Source organism: Saimiri boliviensis, chromosome 1, assembly GCF_048565385.1.
Source record: "Saimiri boliviensis isolate mSaiBol1 chromosome 1, mSaiBol1.pri, whole genome shotgun sequence".
Lineage (NCBI taxonomy): Eukaryota > Metazoa > Chordata > Mammalia > Primates > Cebidae > Saimiri > Saimiri boliviensis.
The window spans coordinates 232,538,962-232,563,054 of record NC_133449.1 but is presented as its reverse complement, the minus strand read 5'-3'; the positions used below and the strand labels follow the sequence as shown (position 1 = coordinate 232,563,054).

The 24,093-nt window shown below is 40.3% G+C and overlaps 1 protein-coding gene across 1 annotated transcript in view; it reads left to right on the top strand.

The window, feature by feature from the left end:
• Nucleotides 1-24,093, top strand: part of IQGAP2 (IQ motif containing GTPase activating protein 2) — a 310,698-nt gene that overhangs the window by 270,950 nt on the left and 15,655 nt on the right. Inside the window, exons 25-31 of the mRNA XM_039477508.2 lie at nucleotides 1,079-1,219; nucleotides 1,583-1,667; nucleotides 2,103-2,335; nucleotides 5,372-5,504; nucleotides 11,489-11,591; nucleotides 12,138-12,279; nucleotides 22,695-22,782. Coding sequence (XP_039333442.2) covers nucleotides 1,079-1,219; nucleotides 1,583-1,667; nucleotides 2,103-2,335; nucleotides 5,372-5,504; nucleotides 11,489-11,591; nucleotides 12,138-12,279; nucleotides 22,695-22,782 — 925 coding nt within the window. The remainder of the gene's footprint in view (nucleotides 1-1,078; nucleotides 1,220-1,582; nucleotides 1,668-2,102; nucleotides 2,336-5,371; nucleotides 5,505-11,488; nucleotides 11,592-12,137; nucleotides 12,280-22,694; nucleotides 22,783-24,093) is intronic.

Below are 24,093 nucleotides of genomic sequence, written 5' to 3'. Positions count from 1 at the left end.
TGTCTATATACACAAATTGCATTATACCCATCAATATTGTGAGGCCCACAGACATACATGCACAAAGGAGACTTGGACAGTTATGCACTAAGGTGTGAAAATTGGTTGTCTGCTTTGGTATTGTTTTAGATTGTATGTGATTTTATTTTTCTGTAATGAACGTTTGCTTGCTTGCTTGCTTTCTTTTTTTTTTTTTTTTTTTTTGGAGATGGAGTCTCACTCTGCCGCCTAGGCTGGAGTACAATGCTGCTATCTCAGCACACTGCAATCTTCACCTCCCACATTCTAGGAATTCTCCTGCCTCAGCCTCTCAAGTAGCTGGTACTAAAGGCGCAAGCCACCAGGCCCAGCTAATTTTTTTTGTATTTTAGTAGAGACAGGGTTTCAGGGTGGTTTTAAACTCCTGAGCTCAGGCAAACCACCCACCTCGGCCTCCCAAAGTGCTAGGATTACAGGCATGAGCCACTGTGCCCGGCCGAACATTTGCTTTTTATAATTAAAAGAAATTTAGCCGGGCGCGGTGGCTCAAGCCTGTAATCCCAGCACTTTGGGAGGCCGAGGCGGGTGGATCACGAGGTCAAGAGATCGAGACCATCCTGGTCAACATGGTGAAACCCCGTCTCTACTAAAATACAAAAAATTAGCTGGGCATGGTGGCGCGTGCCTGTAATCCCAGCTACTCAGGAGGTTGAGGCAGGAGAATTGCCTGAACCCAGGAGGCAGAGGTTGCGGTGAGCCGAGATCGCGCCATTGCACTCCAGCCTGGGTAACAAGAGCGAAATTCCGTCTCAAAAAAAAAAAAAAAAAAAAAGAAATTTAGCTGAGTCTAAATTACCTGGGTCTGCCTATGATTTTGCCAGAAGAGCCCAGAGGGACGGCCTCAAGTCCTTCCTGCTCCAAGTTGCAGAAGGGCCCTCTGTGAGGATGGAGTCTCCCCTCACTTAGTAAACATTTTGTTACCGGAGTCAGTGGGCAAAGTCTTATTCACTATACAAAGCTTTACTATAGAACAAACTTGGCAGGAAAATCCATGCTTGTACCTAAGCCTCCAGTTAATTTAAAGCCTTTGTGTTTTCAGCAAGTTGCCTTATGATGTGACCACAGAACAAGCACTAACATACCCAGAAGTGAAAAATAAACTGGAGGCTTCCATTGAGAACCTGAGAAGGGTCACCGACAAAGTCCTGAATTCTATTATTTCTTCCCTTGATCTACTTCCGTAAGTTGTACTTGTAGTGAGTTTAACATTCTTTCCTGGAAGTTCTTGGAATATGATGTAAAAATAAGCCCCTGTAGGGAAGACAGGAGTTTTCCCTTATATGATGTTTACTATTTTAAAAGATGGCCTACATTTACCTTATAAATTCCAAACTGGTTCTCTAAAGAAGGGGCAGTAGTTCAGTAGCAAACACAGCTCAGTTATTATCATCAGTGGAAGTCCTGTGAGTCCATTACCATCTCATCTTATGTTTAATTTTTAGAAAAACTGCTCAGCTGAAGTTGACTGGAACAATTGCTCTGTGTTTTTTCCTCACTCAGCCTTTTTTCCATTATTTTCTTTTGTCATCTGTTTTATATGTAGTTATGGATTGAGGTATATAGCCAAAGTACTGAAGAATTCGATCCATGAGAAATTCCCTGATGCAACAGAAGATGAGCTATTAAAGGTAGATTTTCAAGGGTAATCTCACCAGAGCTTCTCCCTGGGGGTATGAATCAAAATCACCAACATATAACTTTGTAAGATGATTCCCCATGTATGGTTATTTGTAATAAGCTGCAGGTCTTGTTTCTAATGACTCTCAAGATAATTGATTAAGCTGAGATTAATTTGGAGATCCTAAATGTTATTGAAATTCTTCGTATTAGAGCATTTTGGGGGCAGTGAGCATTTTTCATCAAAAACAACTTTGTAAATTATGCTATTAAATATGTGTGATTATATTCATTGCCTTTACTTAACTCCTGATTAGGATTAAATCAGAAAATGATCTGCTTTCTCTTGGGAAATGTAAAAGAATATGTATCTTTTTTTTTTTTTAACCCTACAATTCTTGAGTTTTCTCTCTTAAAAATGGTTTTGCACTTCTGCATCGTTCCAGATTGTTGGAAACCTCCTGTACTATCGGTACATGAATCCAGCCATTGTAGCTCCAGATGGCTTTGATATCATCGACATGACAGCTGGAGGTCAGATAAATTCCGACCAAAGGAGAAACTTAGGATCAGTGGCCAAGGTTCTTCAGCACGCAGCTTCCAACAAGCTCTTTGAAGGAGAAAATGAGCATCTCTCATCTATGAACAATTATTTATCAGAGACCTATCAGGAATTCAGGTGAGAGGGGCCATTTGTTTTAGAGAAACATGCAAAAATGGTAGGCAAGAATACTATGTGTTCTGTGCCCAGAGCTAGAGTGGAGCATGGAGGACAAGAACCCCAGATGGTTACCAGCATTTCTTCTACCAGCCACTGGGGGAAAGACAGAGGGAAGTACAAGCAAGATTGCCTCTGTCTGGCAATCCTGTCCCGCCCCCACCGCAGCACTCCTGCTGCACGGAGTCTTTTCCATATTATTTCTGCTGCTCACAAAAAGGAATACTTGTTCTTCCTTGTATGCTACAGGCATCTAGTACTTAGAATTTAAAAATCAAGGGAGGCCGAGGCGGGTGGATCACAAGGTCAGGAGTTCAAGACCAGCCTGGCCAAGATGGTGAAACCCTGTCTCCACTAAAAACTTAAAAATTAGCAGGGCATGGTGGCAGGCGCCTGTAATCCCAGCTACTCGGGAGGCTGAAGCAGGTAATTGCTTGAACCCAGGAGGCAGAGGTTGCAGTGAGCTAAGATTGTACCACTGCACTCCAGCCTGGACAACAGAGTGAGACTTCTGTCTCAATTTAAAAAAAAAAAAATCAAAATACCAGATTTCTGCTTTTTCCAACCTAAGAAGAGAGGAATCATTTTTAAAAAGTTTTCCTATGAGGAAGAATTTCCCTTATCTACATCAAATACCTTTGACCCTTGATTAACACAGGTTTGAACTGCTCAGGTTTATTTATACATAGACTTTTTCAACCAAAGACAGATAAAATACAGTATTCATGGGATGGAAAACTCACATATACAGACAGATGGCTTTTCACATACGTGGGTTCCACAAAGCCAATTTTGAACTTGAGTATGTACAAATTTTGGTGCATATGGGGGTCCCGGAACCAATCCCCCAAACATACCAAGGGCTAACTGTAGTAGGAAATGGAATACTCAATTTTGAAGGGTTGGAAAAACCCAGATTTTATGTTTGTTGATGATTGTGTATGTGTATATGTTCTGCTCTATTCTCAAGCCTTTCTTCATGACACATGTAAGAAGATTTAATTGTATTGATTTTGTGTTTCCAAATTATATCGCTAATCATTCACAAGAAAGGCATGAGTCGGGTAGTCAGATTCACTTCTCCTGAAGCTCTGAGGAAACAGGTCACGTTTGTTCTGATGTCTGCCATTTAATCAACAGGCCATAGAAGTAATACATAAATTTGGCCTCTTTTAATCCTCACTTGGAAACTAATTTCCCATTCCTCAGTTTCCCTCTGGGTGAGTGACTTATCTGAAAACAAAGGTAGTTCATGATTATTCATTTCTATTTAGAATTCCTTGCCTTTTGTGAGAAAATTACCCCAAATCCTCTTACTACAGAAAGTTTTGATTTTTCAGGCTGTTAATTTTTCATTCTTCTCATTGACTAAAAAAGTAATATCCAGGCTGGGCAACATAGGGAGATCTCATCTCTATAAAAAATTTTAAAAATTATCTGGACATGGTGGCTCGCACCTGTAGTCCCAGCTACTTAGAAAGCTGAGGCAGGGGCCGGGCGTGGTGGCTCAAGCCTGTAATCCCAGCACTGTGGGAGGCTGAGGCGGGTGGATCACGAGGTCAAGAGATCGAGACCATCCAGGTCAACATGGTGAAACCCCGTCTCTACTAAAAATACAAAAAATTAGCTGGGCATGGTGGTGAGTGCCTGTCATCCCACCTACTCGGGAGGCTGAGGCAGGAGAATTGCCTGAACCCAGGAGGCAGAGGTTGCAGTGAGCCGAGATCGCGCCATCGCACTCCAGCCTTGGTAACAAGAGCAAAACTCCATCTCAAAAAAAAAAGAAAAAAGAAAGCTGAGGCAGGAGGATCACTTGAGCCCAGGAGATCGAGGCTGCAGTGAGCCATGTTTGTGCCACTGTACTCCAGCCTAGGTGACAGGGTGAGACCCTGACACACACACACACACACACACACACACACACACACACAAAGTAACATCCATTTCCTACATTTCTCATGAACTTTTAACTTCTGTTATTCCTATCAGTTATGTTCCCAGCTACTCTGTAAGAAGAAACAAGACCGAAGAAGTGAGCCTCTTCCAAATTAGTCCTTTTTTCCACTCATATTTATCCTTTGTGTTTCTCAGAAATCTATAAAAAATTATAACCAAAGCAGCATAGGAAACCCGATTGTCACATGGAAACATGCTCCCTGTAACAGGGCTGCCTGCTGTTTAACCACCCCAGCCTCTGGCTGGGAAAGCAGAAGTACATAGGACTCGGGTCCCGAGACACCAAGGATGATTTCAGGCATATAAAAAAAACATTTAAAACTTTATAGAATAAAATATATAGTCTATCTGCACAAGTATTGTTTAGGCAAAAAATACATGGAACTACTAAATTGTGATCACAGCATGTCTCACTTTTCTTGATCTCCGCCAAAACTTGCTAGAGTTTAAAATAGACTTTTTAGGGCTTGAGTACTGAGATGTTATGTATTTGGGTGTCTAACCTTAAGTCTTTCCATTGGCCAGCAGATATTTGCAGCAACGAAGAAGCATAGACTTAATCTCATTTTTGTCAGACTGATAACAGAAGCTATGAAGGGTGATAAGGGTGATACAGGCCCAGGAGCTTGTGCCGTTTACAGCAGCAAATTTGATTAATTGCTTTTTCGATTGTATTCATCACACAGATTTGATTCTTAGATCAAGAATTATCATTTTTGACTTTTTAAGTTTCAGGGGCCATTTTTAAAATAACATTTTTAAGATGACCTGCCCATAGTTTGATATCACTAAGTTACAAACAGGGCATGAGGCCCTTACCACTCTCTCCAATCCTGTTTGAGGAGCTGGGTCCAATATCCAGAACCATGGATGCTGCTCCAACAGACAGAAGCCAGCCTGGAAGAAGCCATAGCACGTCCTCTCGAGGTTTGAAATGGCAACAAAGTACATGTCATCATTCAGAATTTCCTAGCTATTTTGATGAAACTGTTTAATGCACAAATTTGAGTCTATCTTAAGACTTTTTCCCCCCTTTATTAGGAAATATTTCAAAGAAGCATGTAATGTCCCTGAGCCAGAAGAGAAGTTTAATATGGACAAATACACAGACCTGGTGACAGTCAGCAAACCAGTCATTTATATTTCAATTGAAGAAATCATCAGCACACACTCGGTAAGTGGGACTGGGGAGGCGTCTTAGCAATGAACCCATGGTTTAGATGTCTGTTATCTAGAAAGTGCGTAATCTCCACAGGACTTATGGTACATATATACTAATACTTGTACTCTTCACCCTAAAAATCCCTCAATTATTTATTTCTTGACTCTTATACATTAATAAAATTCCTGCTCCAAAACAAGAAAATTCTATTTTTACATGATACATTTATTCCCTTACTTCTCCCCAAAAAAGAAAGTGTACTTTCGGCATAATTCATTTACAAAGCCAGATTGTGACCAGGATGGTGGCTTACGCCAGCAATCCCAACACTGTGGGAGACTGAGGCAGGAGGATCACTTCAGCCCACAGATTTGAGACTAGCCAAGGCAACATAGTGAGACACCCATCTCTACTAATTTTTTTTTTTTTAAATTAGCCAGGTTTGGTATTATGTGCCTATAGTCACAGCTACTCAAGAGGCTGAGATGGGAGGAGCACTTGAGATCAGGAGTTAGAGGCTGCAGTGAGCTATGATCATACTGTTGCACTCCAGCCTGGGCAACAGAGCGAGACTGTGCCTCAAAAGAATAAATACCTAATAAAAATAAAGCCAGATTGTAAATATGCTGTTTAAGCTCTGGGCAGGGACAGGCCACGGTGTTCTCCCGTCCACCAAAGCCATGCTGTCTAGACCCACACCCTGTCTCTTCCCTCTTCCAGGAACCCTCTCAGCTTTTCCAGTAATTTTCTGAAGGAAATGAGAATATTATTTTTATTCTAATGTTTTAACATAGAGAGGTAGTAAACAGGCTACGGAAAGAAAACAAGAAACTACCACCAAATAGTAGCCTCCTGCAAATAATCACTTTCATTGTTCTGGAAACCCCCATTTCTTGGAAGCAGGCAGTTTTCCACATCATGTGCTGTGTTACAACATCTACATCCGGTTTGCATGCAGACCTCGCTGCTCTCAGCCATTGCGTGTATTAAGTATCTTTTGGGCGCAGGGCACTGTGCTCAGTGGCATGCGGAAGGAATTGGGAGGATTTAGACGGTTTTGCAATCATTTAAAGTTAAAAAAAAAAAAACAGCTAAGCATTGAAGGGCTTCTTGTTTTTAAGATCAATTGGAACGTATTTCCTGAAAAGTCTTGGTTGTTAAAAGGTAACCTTTTCAAGAATAGTTTCAGACTTCGTGAATTAAAGCAAGGTCCTGGGGACATTTTAGCAATCACCCTGGACCTCCCAAATTAGAACTTGCATTCTAACAAGATCCCAGGGGATTCAGTTGCACATCCAAGTTCTAGATGCTTCAGTTATGGATGCATCCGACTTTAGATTATACAGACAGCTAAGGGGAAAGCATAACAAATATACATTCTCAAAGGTTGTGCTCCAGCCCCCATCAAACCAGACATACTAACAATTAGTAGATTAGCTGCTTAAAATTTCAGACTATGATCAAGCTCATCTAAGAAACTAAAGTTTGAATGTAGGTTTGAAGGAACGATTGAATCTACTATTGATTTTCTTCTTTAAGGGTTGGAACAGGGAACTTCCCTGACATTTACATCAATCTCTCAATAAGTACTGATGGCATGAATAGGCTATCCTTCTTTTCTCTGTATATAAACACCCTAGATTACAAGGAAAACCGTCCAGCAATCTAGCAATGCATTACTTACAAAATAATTATCTACTGGACAGACTCGCTTATATTTGAGCAATGACCCACTTATCTATTTTTATGGTACATTATTTGTCTCTAAAAAATGTGTACATATTTGCTGCACATTTGCTGAATGTAATATCCATATGCAGGAAATAAAATGGTGGGGAGGACTTTTTTAGAGTGAGAGATTTTTTCCCAAGGGTAGCAGAGAGAAAATGTTGCTGTGTTAATTTAGAAGTCTGTAAGGAGAAATAGTCTGTTCTTTTGTTAACAATAATTGAAAACAGAATTAAATCCTGGGAAAGACAGCTTGTGACCGATTTGGAATTCCTTCCTGTGTTAGGTTGGAAGCAGACATAACGTGGGGAAATTGTGTAATTTCATAGGAAGACTGTGCTGTTTACTGTCTGCCTTCTGCGTGGAGGTGTCTGTGTGCAGACACAAGCACAGCAGTAGCAGGACTTGCCAAGCCTGTGGCCATGTGCTTGCCCTTTTCTCTAAGGAAGATGTAAGAACTTCAAAATAAGCTCTTCAGGAAATTTTGTCAGAATGAAGCGTAGGAGCTGGCCACCTAAACCGTCATTTCCAAAGACAACAGCCAAATCAATTGCCCTATCTCATCAGAGAACAAGAACATAAATTTATCCATCTTGCAATTTTGTTCTTGTCTTTTAATTTTCCTCCAAAATATATGTACCATCTTTCCAGATTTTGTCCGATCTTTGTATCACCTCTATTATTTATTTAATGCCTTTCTTTGAATCCACTCACCTTTTTAAGAACAACAGGTAATGTTTTTGCTTTTAAACAAAGTACCTCTATAATAGTGAAAAACTAGCATGCTTTTCCATACACAGAAACTTGAGAGGAAAATAAGTGTAATGAAAACAAAATAGTTGGATACAGTCACTTCCTAGCCTTGAAGTTATGCATCTGAGATGTGTTCTCTCTCTGTTAACAACCCAATTAGCATGTGTCAGGGAAATACTAAGAAAAATTTAGCATTAAACAGATAGTCTCTGTCCTTCACTGATCTTAAAGATTAAAAGAGAACAGAAAAATAAGTATTCAAGACTCTGCTATGCTGGCATAAGGATAGACATAAAGACCAATGAGATGGAATTCAGAGTCTAGAAAGTGGCCCTCAAATTTATGGTCAATTCATTTTGACAAGGGACTAAGACAGTTCATTGGGAAAATAGCATCTCCACATGGTGCTGGGACATCTTTACATGCCATAGAATGTAGCTGGGCTCCTTCCTTCCACTCTGTACATAAAGTGAACTCAAAATGGGTCATGGACATAAATGTAAGAGCTAAAACTATAAAACTCTTTGAAATAAGATACAGGAGTAAATCTTGTGACCTTGAATTAGGCAGGAGTTTCTTAGATACAACACGAAACACACAATCAGCAAAGGAAGGAAATAAAATAGACTTCATCAAAACTGAAAACTTTTGAGCTATAAACATTAATATCAAGAAATTGAGGCTAGGCATGGTGGCTCATGCTTGTAATCTTAGTACTTAGGGAGGCCAAGGCGGGAGGGTTGCTTGAGACCAGGAGTTCAAGACCAGCCTGGGGAACATAGCCTCATCTCTACAAAAAAGCGGAAAAAGCTGGGTGTACTGGTGCATGCCTGTAGTCCTAACTACTCGAGAGGCTGAGACAGGAGGATCCTTTAAACCCGGGAGTTCAAGGCTGCAGTGAGCCATGATCATGCCATTGTACCCTAGCCTGGGTAACAGGGTGAGACCTTGTCTCATTAAAAAAGAGAAGAAAAAACAAAGTCAGCCAGACACAGTGGCTCACACCTGTAATCCTGGCACTTTGGAAGGCTGAGGCAGGTGGACCACTTGAGGCCAGAAGTTCAAGACCACCCTGGCCAACATGGATCAAACTTGTCTCTACTAAAAAATACAAAAATTAGCTAGGTGTGGTGGTGCATTCCTGTAATCCCAGCTACTCTGGAGGCTGAGGCACGAGAATGGCTTGAGCCTGGGAGATGGAAGTTGCAGTGAATCACTCCAGCCTGGGCAACAGAGCGAGAATTTGTCTCCGAAAAAGAAAAAAAATATGAGAAGACAACCAAGAGAATGAAAGAAAATAGTTGTAAATAATGTATCTGATTGGGGACTCGTATCTAGAATATATAAAGAAATCTTACAACTCAATGATAGAAACAGTCCAATTTAAAAATTGGACAATTACACATCAAAGGACACAATCAACTGAGTGAAAAGATAACCTGTGGAATGGGAGTATTTGCAAATCATATGTCTGGTAAAGGGTTAACACCTAGAATATATAGAGCATTCCTACAAATCAACAACAAAACAACCCAATTATAACATGAACAAAGGACTTGAATGGATGTGTTTCCAGAGAAGTATACAGATGGTCAACATCACTAACAATTAGAGAAATCAAAATTGAAACTGCAGTGAGATGCCACTCCCACCCATTAGAATGATTAATATCAAAAACAAAAACAAAAAACAAAAAACAGAAAATAAGTGTTGAGAAGGATGTGAAGAAAATGCAATCCTTGCACCCCGTTGGTGGGAATGTCAAATGGTGCAGCTGCTATGGAAACAGTATGGGGGTTACTCAAAAATTTAAACATAGAGGCTGGAATATGGTGGCATGATCAATTTAAAAATATTAAACATAATTACCTCATAATCTAACAGTGCCACTTCTGGATGTATACCTACAAAAAATTGAAAGCAGAGTCAAAGAGTTTTTTGTTTACTCATTTCATAGCAGCATTATTCACAACAGCCAAGTGTCTATCACTAGATGAGTGGATAAAATGTGTTATAGTCCTACAATGCAATATTATTCAGCTTTAAAAAGAAGGAAATTCTGATACATGTTACAACATGGAGGAATCTTGAGGACATTATGCTAATTGAAATGAGCCGGTCATAAAAAGACAAATACTGTGTTACGCTAAGTGAAATAAGCCAGTCACAAAAAGACAAATACCACTTATGTAAGATACCTAGAGTAGTCAAATTCATACGGAGTATATTTGTGGTTTCCAGGGGATAGAAGGAAGAGATAATGGAGAGTGACTGCCAATGGATACACAGTTTCTTTCAGGGTAGTGAAACCATTCTACAGTCAGAGAGAGTGGTAATGGCTGCACAACTCTGTGAATACACTAAAAGCCATTGTACCATGCATTTTCAGTTAGTAGATCTGATGTATATGAGTTCTATTTTGGTAAAGCTGTTGGGAGAAAAATTGAAAATGGAAAAGGAGCTAGCTTTATCATTATGATGCAGAGTTTTATAAAATAGTTGCTCAGAACAACAAATTATATCTTTTATCTCCAGGATTGCTAGTTTCATACTTTGGAAATGTTGTTCCAATCTAATTAGAAGTGCAAACAAAAACAGATGTGTTGCTGTTCATGTATAAGGTCATAATAATTAAACTGACTCCATTAAAATTTGTTTAAATTATGCTCTTTTTTTTTTTTTTTTTTTTTTTTTTGGTCTTTTTGTTTTTTTCCTTTATGTGGAGAACAAGGTCTTGCTATATTGCCCAGGCAGGTCTCGAACTCCTGGGCTCAAGCTGTCCTCTTGCCTCTGCCTCCCTGAGAGCTGGGATTACAGGCATGAGCCACAGTGCCGGGTCAAATTTGTTTAAATTTAGAAAACAAAAAAACAAAAACATAGATGTGTTGTCCTTCATGGTTTCCCCCCGAGTGCTGCCACTCTTCGGGAGTTTCCTCTGAGACCTGGCAAGACCCCAGCAGACGTTACTCAACTTTGGGCCTTCTTAGAATCAGGAAAGGAGAAACCACTCAAGACATCTAATCTCTTACACCCTTAACCCATGAGAGATCTTCAATGAAAGACAGATTGAAACAGCTAAAATAGTGATTAAGAAGAAGATAACTATAGTGTTTGTTTACTGAATAATTTATCTGCATAGAGATGCAAATGCCCTTCCAGTTTGCTACTGAGGTTAGCTGAAAGACCTGCCTCACTCTGGACTCTTTCCCCCAGTTTTGACTTTTTCTATAGAGGTATAGTGAAGCATAAAGATAAGGTGGTAGAAGGCTGCCCCTTGGCAGACCTTGCTGAAAAAGGGTTTATATTTCTTGCTACAGTTTCTTGAAGTAAAGTAGGTGCTTCCCTCTGAGATACAATAAAAACTGTATCTATGTCTCTAATTTTTATAAATGTCATACTTGTATTTAAGATTTAAATGGTATCAGGAGGAAATTATGGAAAATTTGATATAAATATGGTACAGTTGAGAATTTACTCTTATCTTTGTGTGTGTGTGTGTTGCTTTCTACATAAAGCTCCTGTTGGAACACCAGGATGCAATTGCCCCTGAAAAAAATGACTTACTAAGTGAATTGCTGGGGTCTCTGGGAGAGGTGCCAACCGTGGAATCTTTTCTTGGTAAGAGCTTGTTCTTTCTACTTATCACTTGGTTTTTGTTTAATTGGGTTGGTTGGTTGGTTGATTTTCCTATCCTAGATAAAACAATTTCTTCTGGAATTTAACGCTTAAGCATAAATAACAACTACACTTGCCCCTTCCTACAGTAAGAGTTCAGTAATTGATAGCATCCAAGATTGTAAAATAATTCAATATTCTTGAAGGTAAGCTCCAGATATGTCAAAAAGGAATTGTCAACCTGTATTATACAGAAAGAAAGCATCATTAAAGAACCAAATTTATTAGAAAATGAGAAATACTTTTATTAAGCTATCCCTTTTAGTAATTTGTTTGTATTTGGAATATCTGTGTCTCATGTCATTTTAATTTTTCAATAAAATATTTTTGAAAGCCACTTTAGCTATAGTAGAATGTGGGTTTTATGAAGACCATGATCTCCCATTTAATTACTGGGCCTTTCCCACAGAACCTTTGTCTTACATTGCTGGTGTCGTCATCACAATGAGTAAACTGGAAAAAATAATGCTACTTTTTTTTCCCCTACAGGGGAGGGAGCAGTTGACCCCAATGACCCTAACAAGGCAAATACACTAAGTCAGCTTTCAAAGACCGAGATTTCTCTTGTCTTGACAAGCAAATATGACATAGAGGACGGTGAGGCTATAGACAGTCGAAGCCTCATGATAAAGTAAGTTTGGGGGTCAAAGGGCGCATGTCTCAAAATGCACATCTTAAACTATGCAAATTCAAAGAAGGCTAAATCCAAACTAATTTATTTACAAGTATGTGAACATTTAAATGTATTATGTATATCCGTCAAACATCTAACCAAAGGATAATAGACTCTTTAGGAAGGAATTAAATGTTGTAATAGTTTACAACACCTTCCTTGGTTTTTAGTTTTCCATGTAATCGTTTGATTGCTTTCCTTTGAGAAGTGGTTAACTCAGCTTATGGAAGTTCTTTGAAAACTGAAGGGAAATATATATTACAGAGTGGCCAGATGATAAGTGAAGAAATTCAGTTAAACAACATTAATTTCCAGTATAAAACAATAACGTAAAAAGGCTTACCTGTAATAAGACATTATAATAGCATCTGATTAATGGCCTTCCTTCCTGTTAAACTGAGCCTGGATATGTTTACCAGCTTTGACTTTATTTGTACCCTACTTCCTGCCACCAAAGATTTCAAGTGAAGTATTCACACTTCAATAATACTATCTTTTCTCCGTCAAAGCATCAATGATATTCCACACAGAGTAGGAAAGAGAATGAGATTCATGATACAACACCATAAATCAATAACACACGCTGAAAGCAATGCAGTTTTCAATTTATACAAACCCGAGAATGCGTATCGGTACATTAGAACGATTATATGTTGGGGTGAGACGCAGACTAGAAGTGGAAAAATTAGGACAAAAGGGAACAAGTACGTGTTGAAACAACACTTCACATATTACTTCCAAGCTAGCTGTCCTGAGTTCGGAGGTTGTTTTTATTTGTGGCAAGAGCTTTCTCTCCTGCCACTGATGTGCTAAAGTGTGCTTGAAGTGTGAATGAAAACACATTCATTTCCACTTGATTTTTTTTTTAACATTCAATCATCTATGAAAACAACAGGAAGAGGTTCTTCCGTGTGCTGTGTTGATATGTTCTTCTATTAGGCTTGTTGATTTTGTCCTCAGATCATCTGAGCCTCCATTTGGTCATGCAGCAAATGCGTGAGTACCTACTCTGTGTTCATGCACTGGACTTGAGGCTGGGGATACAGGAGTAGACAAGCCGGTAACAGCCCCTGCCCTACAGGGGTGGAAGGCACAGCTCGACAGTAGGACAGCAACCAGGCTGCAGGACTAGGACTCACCCTTGACCTCACAAGAGTTGAGTTTGACTACAGGTTACCAAAGCAGATCATACTTTCAAGGAGACAGTTCAGGGCAGGGCAAGAGAGAAGAGCGGGGAAAGTCTACTCCCTGGGTTTCTCTGAACAAGTGCCAGTTATAAAGATCACTGGAAATACAGATTGTGTGGCTTTGTCATGTAAATGAAATTAGGCCAAGTATCCAATGATCTCATAAGCTTTGTCCTTTAAAAGTCATGGGAAGAAATTTTTTCTTAATTAGTTTTGTCTGCTATTTGAACATTATTTTCTTTGCAGTCAACTCAAATGTCTGCATGATGCCTGGGAATCACAATTTGGGTAGTTCAAAATTCAAATAATCTGAATATCATATGTATTTATACTTATTCCTAAACACCGGTGTCCGTGATACCACAAATTCTAGGAAATCACATTTTAAAGATAAAACCATCAAAGTCAGGCATATCTGGAAGCAATGTGTCTTAGCCTGGGAAACCTGGGACATTGTCCTGTTTGCCTTACCCGCTAACCAGCCTCTGCCCTTGTGGGGCTCTCTCCCAGTACCCAGAGTTGAAAACAAACACTCACCTACTACTTTAATCACCACACTATGTAGAGCCAGCAGAGGGTTTATTTTTTATTGTGGTAAAATACACATAAAACTTAACATTTTAAAGTGTACATGCATTTAGTACATTCGCAGTGTGCAACCATCACTGTTGTCTAGTTCCAGAATATTTTTATCAGACGTGAACCCTGTTCCCGTTAAGTAGTCACTCCCCATTTCCCACTGCTACCCAGGCCCTAGCAACTATTAGTCTACGCTCTTATCTCTTTGAACTTTTACCTATCTTAGATATTTCATATAAATTGAATCATAATTTGTGATCTTTTGTGTCTGGCTTCTTTTACTTGGTATAAGGTTCAAGATTCATCCCTGTTGTAGCATCTATCTGTACTTCGTTTCTTTTTACAGCTGAATATAATATTCCATTCTCTGGATATATGACATTTTGTTTATTCATTCATTAGCTGGACCTTTGGGCTGTTTCCACCTTTTGGCTATTGTAAATAGTGCTGCTGTGTAAATTTGTGTACAGGATTTTTTGTTTGTTTCATTGTTTTTTGTTTTGTTTTTGAGACAGAGTCTCGCTCTTGTTGCCCAGGATGGAGTGCAATGGCGTGATCTCAGCTCACCACAACCTCCGCCTCTTGGGTTCAAGAGCTTCTCCTGTCTCAGCCTCCCGAGTAGCTGGGATTACAGGCGTGTACCACCACACTCAGCTAATTCTGTATTTTTAGTAGAGATGGGGTTTTTCCATGTTGGTCAGTCTGTTTTCAAACTCCCAACCTCAGGTGATCTGCCCATCTCTGCCTCCCAAGGGGCTGGGATTACAGGCATGAGCCACTGCGCCAGGCCACAGCATTTTGTTTGAACACCTGTTTTCAGTTCTTTTGGGTATATACCTGGGAGGAGAATTGCTGAGTCATATGGTAATTCAGTGTTTTTGAGGAACTGTCAAACTCTTTTCCACAGTGGCTGTACCATTTTACGTTCCCTCAACAAGGTATGAGATTACCAATTTTCCCACATCCTTGCCAACATTTTTTTCTATTTATATATGTATGTATGTACATGTGAATGAATGAATGACAGGGTCTCACTCTGTCACCCAGGCTGGAGTGCAGTGGTAAGTCATAGCTCACTGCAGCCTTGATTTCCCAGGTTCAAGGGATCCTCTTACCTTAACTTCCCCAGTAGCTGGGACTACAGGAACCTACCATGACACTTGGCTATTTATTTTAAATAGAGATGAGGTCTCAACAGGTCACCCAAGCTGGTCTCAAACTCCTGAGCTCAAGTAATCTTCCTGTCTTAGTCACCCAAAGTGCTGGGATTACAGGCGTGAGCCACTGTGCCCAGAACCTGCCCCGACTTTTTTTTTTTTAAATAATAGCCATCCTAGTGTGTATGAAGTAATATCTCACTGTGGTTCTGCTTTGTACTTTTCCAATGACCAGTGACATTGCAGATCCTTCCATGTTTGTCACCCCCTTGTCTATATATGTATTTGTTTTTTTTGAGAAATGTCTATTTAAATCCTTTGCCCATTTTAAAATTGTGGTTTTGTTCCTCAGTTTAAAGAGTTGTTTATATACTCTGGACACTGAACCCTTATCAAATATTTTGATATGTAAAATGATTTGTAAATATTTTTGCCCCTTCTGTGGGTTATCTTTTTACTTTCTTGATAATGTCCTTTTCTGCAACAATTTTTTTTATTTTGATGAAGTCCGATTTATCTGTTCTTGTTGTTGTTACTTGTGAGATTTACTCCAGTGTTTTCTTCCAAGGGTCTGTAGTTTTAGCTTTTACAGTTAGAGCTATCAACCCTTTTTAATTGTTGTGTGTGATGTGAGACAGGTGTCCACCTTCATTCTTTTGCATATGGATGTCCAGTTGTCCTAGAACCATTTGTTGAAGAGACTATTCTTTCTCCATGGAATAGTCTAGGCACCCTTGTCAAAAACCAATTGACCCATGTGTATGGCTTTATTCTGGATTTTCAATTCCACCTCATTCACTTACATGTCTGTCATTGTACTAGTGTCATACCGTATTGATCACTGTAGCTTTGTAGTGAGTTTTGAAATAGGGAAGTCCTCCAACTTCTTTCTTCTTTTGCAAGATTGTTTTGGTCTTGCGGTTGAATGGGTCTCTTGCAGTTATATGTGAATTTTAGGATCAACTTTTCTATGTATGTAAAAAAAAAGCTTAATGCCAGTGTTTTAATAGAGGACCTAAGTCTTCTATGCTCAAAGGCCTTCCTCTGGGCATACCATGAGATCTTACTATTGGCCGACTACTTTACTAAGCAGTTCAGTGATCCATGTAGGTTAACAATTTGAAATCAATACCGACTAGCTAGCCATCCCCAAAAGTGAAATTTGGGTTTTGCTCAAAAGATTCAATAGACTTAGCTCTATGATTTTTAGACAAGCCCTACTTCTAAATATATTTCCTTTAAAATACATATTTGAAAAATCTTGATACTAACAGGTAATTACAAAGTACAGAATTGACAGGAAACTTGAAAACTGAGTCGTCGTCTTTGAGGCAAGGAAACTAAAGTCTAAAAGTACCAGTATCAGTCCTTGGCCTGTTAGGAACCAGGCTGCATAGCAGGAGGGGAGCAGGTGAAGCTCATCAGTGTTTACAGCTGTTCTCCATTGTTGGCATTAACACCTGAGCTCCGCCTCCTGTCAGATCAGTGGCAGCATTAGGTTCTCATAGGAGTGTGAGCCCTGTTGTGAACTGCACGTGCGAGGGTTCCAGGTTGCACGTTCCTTATGAGAATCTAATGCCTGATGATCTGTCGCTGTCTCCCGTCACCGTCAGATCAGACTGTCTAGTTGTAGAAAAACAAGCTCAGGACTCCCACTTATTCTGTATTATGGTGAGTTATATAATTACTTCATTATATATTACAATGCAATAATAATAGAAATAAAGTACACAATACATGTAATGCACCTGAATCATCCTCCTGAGACCATCTCCTACCCCCGGTACATGGAAAAATTGACTTCCACAAAACCAGTCCCTGGTGCCAAAAAGGCTGGGGATCACTCCTTTAAAATACTGATTTGAACCCTCTGCTGAGGATGATTCTTTTCCAAGCTAATAAACCAAATGTGTACCTCAAGCATAAGATATAGTTCTTGAGATTAATTAGAGAACCAAATCTCACTAAAATCAGACAGTGACTTTTATAAGTTATGAAGTGGACAGGAAATGCAGAGCAATTGAGACGAAAATACCTAGCTTTTCTCTGTCTAAAAAACTATTCTGCTTGTTTGTTAAACAGGTTGTGTTCTTTCAGAAATGCCCTTATGTTGAATTACAGTGTCACTAGCTTTCCAGTCATGAGTAACTCATCTTCATTGGGGCCCCCACAGTAGCAGAATTTGAGGCATTGTTAATCATTATGCTTGTAAATTTAATTCCGTGCTAGTCTCATAATTCTTACTTACTAGATGAGAATGAAGATAATAATAGCAAACACCTATGTAGTGCTTACCATGGACCAGGGACAGTTTTTATATACTCTGTGTGTGTGTGTGTGTGTTTGTGTGTGTGTGTGCATGTGCACATGTGCATACACAATACCAAATACAAAGCACTCCAAAATTCCAAACCTTTTGAGAACTGACAGTGCTCAAAGGAAATGCTTGTTGGAGTGTTTTGAATTTTCAGATTTAGGAAGCTGAACCAGTAAGTATATGATACAAATATTCCAAAATCTGAAACACTTTTGGGCCCAAACATTTTGAAAAAGGGACATACAATCTGTAAAGAGAGAAAAAGAATAATGTGTGCATATATATGTATATATATATACATATGTATATAAAATACTTAGGTAATATTCTCAGCAACCCCAAAAGAGTGGAGGTTTTTATCAATATTTTACAGATGAGGAAACTAGGCACAGAACAGATGTAAACCTTTTCCTGGGTAATGCAGTTACTAAGTGGAGCAGAGATTCAAACCCAGATGGTTTTAAACTCCAGGGCCTACACCCTTGAGCATAAAGATTTACAACTTGTAGAGGGCTAGGTCATTGTTCTTTGCATTCTTAGGAATCCTAGAATAAATAATGAGATTATAGCCAAGTAGGTACTGAGTAACGGAGGCTGGAGCATCTTTCCAGGCCAAAGAGGAGGGACAAAGGGCACATATTGAAGTCGGAAGAAACATTTATTTCTCTTTCCCTTGTGTATGTTTATGGAATAGAGAACCTCAGTTTGGGCTATTGCTGTTTTTCTAATACTACCAAGCACAGGGATATTGGGAAAAAAAAAAAAAAAAAAAAGCCTGGTAAAGGAGTCCTAAAGCCTAGTCGAGGAGCCTTGGGATGAAATAGGGTTATAGCCTCAATCTATTGCTTATTAGCCACGGAGCGCAGCAAGTTGCCTAGCCATCGGTTTTCTCCTGTGTAATGTAGGAGAGAAGGGAAAGGAAGGGCTATGATGATCACATGAAATTATGATTAATACCATCTAAATTATTTAGAACAATGCAATTGTAAACCTTTCATTTTAACTTATGATTCAATTTAAAATATGTGATCCTTATGGCCTTTATTAAGCTTGGTTTCCCACAAAAGTATGCGTGTTTAAGTAGAAGGCAATATTTGTGGTTTTTAATCATACTTAGCTGCTTGAGTGCTTAAGTTGTCATCTCTTAAGAATTTCCTATCACATGATTAAGTTTAGGTATCCATGATCCCAGCTGAAAGATTTTCTTGGTTTTTGGTCCAAACTAGCAAGAGCACTAAACAGCTAAGTTGGTATTTGAGGTCTGGAGCTAATAATGTAAATTATGCTGTTAAAAATTTAAATATTGAAAATATTCCTTCACTTCCACAAACACTAATTCCTTTTCAACCTCGGCCACACTATAAGCAGATGACAGAGAGGGAGCCTCAGGAATGCTGCTGGTAATAATAGCTGCCATGTGAATGGAGTGCCCAAACCCAAGGGGCCACACCAGCTTACAGGGGCCATATGGGCTCATTTATCTACAGTGGGGTTTGAGCAGTTATGATGAATAAACTCCCTGGTGTATTTCTTCTTTTTTTCCTTCATCCTTTTTCAAAATTAGATACCTCCTCATTCGGAAGGGTAAGACCTGTGGTTTGCATCAACCTATCTTACATATTGTTGGAAGAGCCCTGGCGCCAATGCTCTAAGCAGTTGATTATGCTGGTCAGACCGTATCCAGAATGTTGTATTTGGACTGGGGTGGGAAAGGGGGATGCATATTAAGGTCATTGGCAACTGGAATGTGAGCAGGACTGTGAGCTCTCTGCAGATGCCATTGTGAGGAGCTTTAAGGGACTGAGGGGTTCCAGTTGGGAAAAGGAAAGATGGTAGAAGAGAGGATAGAAGGACACAGTCTTAACTTTTCTGTGTAGGTTTTTGAGGGGCTGCTGATGTGGAAAGGAAATTGGACCTGTTTCTGCAGCTCTAGTCTCTTAGGTCTTAGTTGCCACATTTGTTCAATCAAGGATTGGATTGTTTTTCAAAGGTCTCCCTCCAGGCCACAGTCCTATGACTAACCAGACACCATGACTAGGTGTCCCTGGAAGGCAGGCCTCTCAGAGTGAGGTCCTGTTTGTGAATGGAATGCACCAATATTATACTTCCCAAAAGAAATGTAATATGAGCTACATGTAATTTTAGGTTTTCTAGAAGGCTTATTTTAAAAGAAATAGATGAAATTAATTCTAGTCATATATTTTATTTAACCCAATATATCCCAAAATATTTCAATATGTAATAAATTTTAAAAATGGATGAGATATTATATATTCTTTGTTTCATAGAACATCCTCAAACTCCAGTGTGTGTCTCACACTCACAGCACATCTCAGCTTGTACTAGCCATATCTCAAGTGCTTAAGTGCCACCTGTGGCCAGTGGCTGCCATCGTGGCCAGCACAGCTTTAATGGCCACGTGAGTGCTTACCATGTGCCAGACCTCACAGAACGCTTTAGATCTTTTCATCCAATCCTTGCGTCAGTCCTGAGACATTCCTGTTTTGTAAATGAAAAAAAAAACAAACCTACAGGGATTATATAACTTTCACAAATCCACACAGCTAATATGCAACAAGAGCCCAAGCCAAGATAGATTTGGCTTTAAATCTGTCCTTACCCATTGTCCTTAAGCACCAGACACACTCTAATGGGAGGGAGGTGAGTTCCCTTTCATGGCACCAGATGGTTACTTATGTCTGAGGTAGAACTTTGGCAATGAACTCCACAGGCCCGGTAGGAGGTAGAAGCCCAAGAGAAGTAGGTGTACAAGCAGTTTGTCCTCCAGCAACTCCGGAGCAAATAAACATTCTTTGTCTTTGGTGGGCATGTTTTAGTGACCAGTCATTTGGTTATTACACAGCTCCTCTAAAGAACCAGACGTTCCCTATAATTGTATATCACAATCAGTTCTGAGAATATTATTTCAAATAAGAAAGTTACTATATTTACATTTTTTAATCATCTAAAGCTTTTATTTTTAGCTCAGTGTTCCTGTTTACATTGATGATGATGGCTGGAGGAAGGAGGTGTGTAGGAAGGAAAGGATATATGGCTTTCTCAGCCACAGCCGCTTTAGGAACTGTGCCATCCCCCACGTGTCTGTAATTAGTGCATTCCCAGACAGCCTGTAAATCCCCAGCAGCAAAGGGTCATGGGGCCAGAGGAAATGGTCCTCCAAAGGCTAGGGGAAGGGAGGAAAGGAAGACATATTGTGATTATTCTTTTCCCACAGACTTCTGATAAATAGGAAATGAGAAAAATGATGTTTACAAATGGTTTATTGGATGTTACCCTATTTTCAAAAGTAATATATTTGTAATTAATTTGGAGGGTTTCCTCTGTCATTTGGGAGTAGTTGCCCATATGCTTCAAAATGTGAAAATTTGGCCAGGCATGGTGGTTCACACCTGTAATCCCAGCACTTTGGGAGGCTGAGACGGGCGGATCACTTGAGGTCAGGAGTTCAAAACCCATGGTGAAACCCCATCTCAACATGGTGAAACCCCATCTCTATCACTTGAGGTCAGGAGTTCAAGACCAGCCTGGCCAACATGGTGAAACCCCATCTTTGTATGGTGAAAAATACAAAAATTAGCCTGGTGTGGTGGTATGTGCCTATAATCCCAGCTACTTAGGAGGCTGAGGCAGGAGAGTTGTTTGAACCCGGGAGTCAGAGGTTGCAATGAGCCAAGTTCACGCCACTACATTCCAGCCTGGGCAACAGAGAGAGACTCCATCAAAAAAAAAAAAATTGAAAATTTTATGTTATGTGAACATTTCCTGCTAGAGTTTAGGAAGAAAAATTAGTCATTGAGTGATAACATGCAATGACTTTGAAAGAACTAAAGTTAAATGCAGTAATGGGACTACAGTAAAACTGAAACTTCAGGCATTGATTAGACCAGTGTGTGTATAATTTAAACAACGTTTTGTCTGCATTTTATTTTTTCTTTTCTATTTATTTATTTATGAGACGGAGTCTTACTCTGTCCCCCAGGCTGGAGTGCAGTGGCAAGATTTCAGCTTACTGCAACTTCTGCCTCCCAGGTTTTAGGAATTCTCACACCTCAGCCTCCTGAGCAGCTGGAATTACAGGCACGTGTCACCATGCCCAGCTAATTTTTGTATTCGTAGTAGAGACGGGGTTTCACCATGTTGGCCAGGCTGCTGTGGAACTCCAGACCTCAGGTGATCCACCCGCCTCAGCCTCCCAAAGTTCTGGGATTACAGGAGTGAGCCATTGCACCTGGCCCATTTTTTCTTTTTAGAAAGAAAGCCATTTCCAATAATACTGTTTCCACCTTATGTAAAAGTGAGCAAACGTGACCATTTAGCTTTCATGTGAAAACCTTTTTACATAAGTACATAACCTGATCCCTCACTAGGAAGGGGTGGCCAATTGCCATAAAGAACGCCTATGAAAAAACATATGGTATTCATACTTTCAGAAGAATTTTCCAGCTCTTTACTATTTACTGAGAAGCTCTTCTATTCTCTTTAACCTGAAGGTGAGGACCTAACCCTATTTGTAAGTTGCTCAGGCCCTTGAACACCATCTTCCAAGCTGCTATGTCAGCTAACAGCCCAAGCCTCCAACAGCCCACCGTGGATTTTTGCTCCCACTGGTCTTCAGACTCTTTATAACTTTCTGATAGCAGGAAGGGTAACAGTTGGTCTGGCTCCTAAAAGCTTATGAGGTATGAAACTGGCTCAGAAGTCTGAGTCCTGTTAAAGTCAGGAAGGGAGAATATTAGATATCATTCCTGCACTCTGCAATGGCAGGCCACATCCACAGCGCATGTTCCTCCTGCCCACCAAAAAGTCGTCTCCGTCTAAAAAAGAAGGAAAAGGATTTAAAGAAGAAATCTTGTGACACACCTGTGCCCATGATACTGACAGTATAATCCTGCAGCATCAAGCACATACAGCCCAGATGGTGATTATCAAGCATTCATAAACTTTCAGGAGCCTTACAGCAGACCTGCTGAATATCTGCAAGAATGTTTTATTGTAAGATACTGTCCCTGAAGCTTCAGTATTGTATGTGTTTGTGCGCTCCCTTAGGGGAAGCAGATTTTTGTGCAGAAGGACTGCTGTCTGAAAGTCTGTCTCTTTCTCTGTTTTGTTAAGGACCAAAAAACTGATAATTGATGTGATCCGGAACCAGCCTGGGAACACACTGGCAGAAATCTTAGAGACACCAGCAACTGCACAACAGGTAATTTGTCTTTATGTGTAAAATAATAATAGACAAGAGTTGGTTTCCTTAACAAATCTTTATGCCAAATGTTTATTATCTCAGAGAAACTGTATCTGACATGGTCCAGAAGTAAAGAATTTTATCTATCACTGTAGTGGGCTGAGTTCAGCCATATATAAACCTGTATAAAGTATCAATGGGAATGAAAAAGAAAATATGGCACCAAATTAATGCCAAATATACTTTTGCCTTTAACTAGGAAGATAGTTCTGGATTTTTCAAAGCCTGGAAATGTTCATCATAAACTTTATCACATAGTAGATGGGCAAATAAGTCAGTTTAGAGAGTTCTAGCTGAAGTATGTTGAAAAATACCTTTCACTTTTTTTCTTTTTTTTTAGTGCTGTTACAAGGGCATTTAGTTTCTTCTCATCAGTATCACTGATATTCTCATGGTTCACATTTGCCAATGCTGTTCCTCTCCTTACAGTAGTTAAATGTGCCATCTCACTTGGGGGCCCAGGGAGGAGTAAGGGCTCAGCCCAGGGTAGGGAGGGCATTGGCACTTCACATGGACAAGGTGGGCAGCCTGTTCTGTGTGAAAGAGGTGTGGGTTAGTGGGCAGCCAGGGAAGGGGAGTTGGCAGGGGAGGACCCCACAGTCATTCTTCTCTGGTGGTCAGTGATTCTCCATTCAGATTCCTTCCTGGCTTCCCGGGGCGGGAGAACCATGCAGCTCAGGGCAGGGCAGGGGAGGAAGAGAAAGAAAAAGCAGCAGGCCACTCAAGGGGAGGGGTGGGGATGAATGGCAAGGCAAGTGGGGGACAGAGGTGGCTCCTGGGGTAAAATACAATCCTGTCTTTGGCTCTCCTGGTGAGGAGTTTCCTCCCCTGCACCCCCTTCCTGGCCCTTCTCCCTCCCCCCACCCCCAGACCCACAAACAGTCCAGGGAGCCAGGGGACACCTCCTGGGGTCCCCGAAGCAAGTGGACTCTGCCACCCAAGCCAGTGCCACAGGGGCTCAAGGAGGGACAGCTGAAAAAAAGGCAGGGGCCTACCCAGGACAAGGGGGTAGGGCAGAGAAGACCCCAGGCCCAGGAGCTGCCCCCACCACCACCACCCCAACTAAGGTTTGGAAGTGGGAGCACCTGCTTCCTTTTGGGGGATCTGGCTAGAGCCCTGGCCCGCCCCTCAGTCTCCACTGGGCCCAGCTGATTGCCAAGTGACCAGGGCATTATGCTTTGGGCTCAATGCTGGGGTGGGGACCTTTCACATTTTATGTATTTACTAACTGGAAATGAAGAAGCATCTCACACGTTAAAGATGTTTTCC